Raw genomic sequence first — 4302 nt, forward strand, 5'->3', positions numbered from 1 at the left:
TACTCTGACTTGCTTTACATCTTCCTCTGACTCTTCTGGTTTTTGACCATCGACATTCTCCAAAGTTCTGCTTTAGTGTCTTTCCTTTGGCTCTCTCCTCCTCCTATGAGTTGAAACCATCAACCCTGCAGTCCTGGTCTGCATCTTCACACACAGCCTTCCTCAGGAGCTTGACACTGAAACTTCCACCTCCTTCCTGGGTGTCTCCAGACCATTATTCTGTTGGTGCCACAAACAAGTAGCTGTGAAAAGGAACTCTTCATCATCATCTTCAACCCACCTTTTTTACTGGCTACTATGTCAAGTGGTATCCCCATCCCTGTAGAGGGCATTTTGGTGGTCACAGTGACTGGGGACGGTTACTTGACTAGTGGGCAGGAACCAGTGATGATAAACATACTAAATGCTGTGGCAGTCTGGCACAGTGGGAACCGTCCAACCCACATACCTCAGCTTCCAGCCCATCATCTTGGTTCAAAATATGGTGTCATCTATAAGTCTTCTCTTTTCAGTGCTCCTCCACTGAGCTGATTGCCCAGCCTTGCTGATCCCACTTCTGCTGCTGTCACTGACTTACTTCACACATGAACTCTCAGCTACAACTTTGCAAAGGCTTCTTAAGCTGGCCTCTGATCTTCAATTTCCTACTCTTCACATTTGCAGTCAGTTACCTTTCCTCAGAACTTAACGGATCATGGTACTCTTCCATAAACAATGCACCCAGACTGAGAGCGTGCTTTGCCAGCTTTCCCTCCACTCCTGTGTGGGGGCCCAACATTCATTTCCACCTTGTCTGGGCTCCCCTTTGGGAGCTACGCATGTCCTGTGCAGGAGCTCCTAGGATTCCCATGCAAAAAATCATCATCCTGGTGCCTGGGTGGCTTAGATGGTTAAGCATCTGTCTGGATCCTTGAAATTCTCTCTGTTTCCTGGAATCTCCCTTCCCATACAAAGGTCAAATCTACCTACTAGGATATAGGGTCAGACCAAGGACACAACATCAAGTCCTTGTCTTGACACATGTGCCCAATCTCTGAATCTGCTCCCATCTGAGTCAGACTGCATTAGTTAAGGGAAGACACTCTTCCATAAAACCCACCTGACTCAAGAAGCATTTGAGGAAACCAAATACGTAGTTCACAGTTTTGTGGAACTAAGAGATCAGTTCTATGAAGTGATGGTCTGAGAAGAGACTGTACATAGGCTCAGGGAACCCAGGATTCTAGTTGCTGTGGTGCCACTAATTACTTATGTGATGTTATGTAACAAGACCTGGGCCTCAGTTTTTCTTATTTGCAAAATTAACTACTTGCTCTACGTCCCTCAAAGGCCTCTTGTGAGAATAACAGAAGAAAATATAAATAAAAGTTATGATAAATGAAAAGGCAAATGCTCCCCCAACTTTTATTTAAGTCCAAAATAGTATGAACCTTTGGACTAAGAGTTGGTGGAAGAGTGGGCTGTGTCCTCTTTACCACCACGATAGCAGCCACAACGGTCTCTCCTTTGTGCGGATAGAGGAGAGCCGACTGAGCAGGTGTGGCCGAGGTACGGGGAGAGAAAGAGAATAGTCTCCCTCCCTTGTCTGCAGGAACATCCCAAGACCTCTGGAGATAGTACCATGTCGTGAACATACTATGTGTCTTCCTATACATACATCCCTGTGGTAGAGCTTAATTTATAAATCAAGCACAGTAAGAGGTTAGCAACAATGACTAGTAATAAAATAGAACAACATAAAATAGAACTTGTAATAAAAGTTATGTGAATGTGGTCCTGCTCTCCAAATATCTGAATGTGCCACACACTCCTTGTTGACATGAGATGATGAAATGTCTATGTGATGAGAGGAACAGAATGATGTGAGCATCGGGACACGGCCTTAGGCTACTACTGACCAGCAGACCCTTAGAAGGAAGACCATCTGCTTTGGACAGGGGCTGACCACGAGTAACTGAAACCGTGGAAAGCAAAACCACAGAAAAGCAGAGGCAAGCGCCTTACCTGATAAGGTAGCCTGCACAGGCGGTCCTTGATGTGAGCCAGGAGTCGTGCTAAGCACTTCTCATGTTTTGTCTTATCTCACCCTCAGGACAACCACAAGTTAGGTACTGTAGTAGTCTGAAAGACGTTTACAAATTCTTTGAATCTCCCTTCAGGGATCCCTGGGTGGCGCAGCGGTTTGGCGCCTGCCTTTGGCCCAGGGCGCGATCCTGGAGATCCGGGATCGAATCCCACGTCAGGCTCCCGGTGCATGGAGCCTGCTTCTCCCTCTGCCTGTGTCTCTGCCTCTCCCTCTCTCACTGTGTGCCTATCATGAATAAATAAAATAAAATAAAATAAAAAATTAAAAAAAATTGAATCTCCCTTCAAACAGCAGAGCCTTACCCCTTCCCTTGAGCATGGGCCGAACTTAGGGCTCCCTTCCAAAGAAGGGGTGTGACCTCCAAGGCTGAAAGACAAGGTATTGGGGTATTGGGGTTTCCTCCTGGCCTGCTTTGTGGATCACATGTGTAGGACACCCCAGCCAACTGATTGTTGTGGTTGTGCACACATATGTGCGTGCACACACACACATTCATTGCCCCACAGAAATGGCAAGGTCAAAAATAACATGTCTCCAAAATGACGCATTAGAGATCGTGTTCATTGTCTCCTCCTTTTGGAAAAAACTGCAGATCACTGACTTGTTCCTTTATTACAGGCGGCACATTGGCCCCAGGCAAAGCGAGAGGTCCCTGGAGAATTAGCCAGGTGGAAGGAGGCCTGGACTCATGGCACCTGGGGGACTGATTGGCCTTGCCGCCCAGAGCTCTGGGCCTGCACTTACCCTCCAGTGTGTGCTGCAAGCTCCTGCAGGCTGAGATCACGTCAACCTCAAGCTCCACGGTGCCTGGGCCCCCAGTCTGAGGTTGTAGTATGTGGTTGTTCGGTAAATGAGCCAGGGGCTCCTGGAGATAGATGGCCTCGGGGACACCATGACCAAGCCTCATTCCATCACGTGGCCCCTGCAGCCCCTCTGTGTGCATTCTTTACCAGCAAGAGGCTGCTCTCTGTGAACTGCACAGGATGGAGGAAGAAAGAGCTTAGAGTCTTATCCCCCCACCGGGTCTCCTTGAATAAGCTGAACACTACCACCACCCTCCACCAAGATGAGTTACATCCGAAACCCTGGCACCCAGGTAAGCGAATGTTCTGAGAGATGGAGCTTCCAAGCAGAAGCCACAGAGACCACTCTCCCAAAGTCACTTTGAGTATTCACTCAAAGTTTGTATTCCTCAAAGTTTGTATTTCTAGCAACTAAATTATAATTTTAAATTTTTATGGTAATGGGATTTGGGAGGATACTTTTGAATTTTTACATTTTTGAATGTTATTTTTTCATTTTGCCAATCTCTAGATACTGTTGCCATTATTCTATTTATGTCATAAATGACACTGTAGCTCTAAGTTTGTTTTTCTAGCAATTCGTAGCAAAAACTTTGCTATTTATGTTGAAGAGGGCACTTTAGGGACTTCATAGATCAGCAGCTCGTTGGAAACTCAGACCTTTCCCCTGACCTTCTGAAGAGCAGTAACAGGATCCTCAGTGATGCATACATAGGTACTTCAAAGTCTGAGAAGCACCACCCTAGATTGTGTCTTAGCAAAAAATGATCCGTGTCGATCAGATGCCGAGTACTAATCCTACACTGAAGTTTTTGGTCTCCGAATCTAGTCTTTTTTGCACAACTGATTAGAAGATGAAACTATCTTATGATCTTTAGTCCCCCAAATTGATTTTTTTCATCGTTTTTGTATTCTAGAAAAATGAAAATTGCCTAGCTGAAATTTTACAGTAATCTTAAAAAATATTAGAATTCATGAATCCCAATGTTTCCACTTTTGTAATGGCTCATTTCTTTTCCCGCTTTACCCAACTGTAACTTTATTGTTAAACATACATATATATATATATTTTTTTTTTTTTTGGTAAAATGGACAAATTGATTTTTCAACAAATTGGTCATGCATTGATTTCTAATTCATTTATGACAAATTGAGTTAGAATGAATTGGGTCTGATTCCACAGGAGGAAAGCTCTAGTGAAAGGTGGTGAGAAGTGGCTCAGGCATCCAAAAGAATCAGGTTTAGGGAGCCTAATGGTATCCATTTTATAATGCTGTAGCTCTCTGTATATAGTATAGACAAGCTAAAACCCGAAAACCTGAAGTTCTACAGATGGTCAGGGTATTTAATTTCAGGTCTAAATGGTAATGCTACTTTTCATTGCTTCATGATCATTACAGTATAGGCACTCAA

The 4302-nt window shown here is 44.5% G+C and overlaps 1 protein-coding gene across 2 annotated transcripts in view; it reads left to right on the forward strand.

Annotated features, from left to right (window-relative positions):
* ZNF391 (zinc finger protein 391) overlaps window positions 1-4302 on the forward strand; it is a 39705-nt gene that overhangs the window by 33840 nt on the left and 1563 nt on the right. For both annotated transcript variants that reach the window (XR_007408346.1, XM_035710627.2), the window contains one exon: window positions 2705-3182. Coding sequence is in view for 1 of the 2 variants with exons in the window: in XM_035710627.2 (XP_035566520.1) it covers window positions 2705-3182 (478 nt within the window). In the remaining variant the exon portion in view is untranslated. The remainder of the gene's footprint in view (window positions 1-2704; window positions 3183-4302) is intronic.

Source organism: Canis lupus, chromosome 35 (genome assembly GCF_003254725.2).
Source record: "Canis lupus dingo isolate Sandy chromosome 35, ASM325472v2, whole genome shotgun sequence".
Lineage (NCBI taxonomy): Eukaryota > Metazoa > Chordata > Mammalia > Carnivora > Canidae > Canis > Canis lupus.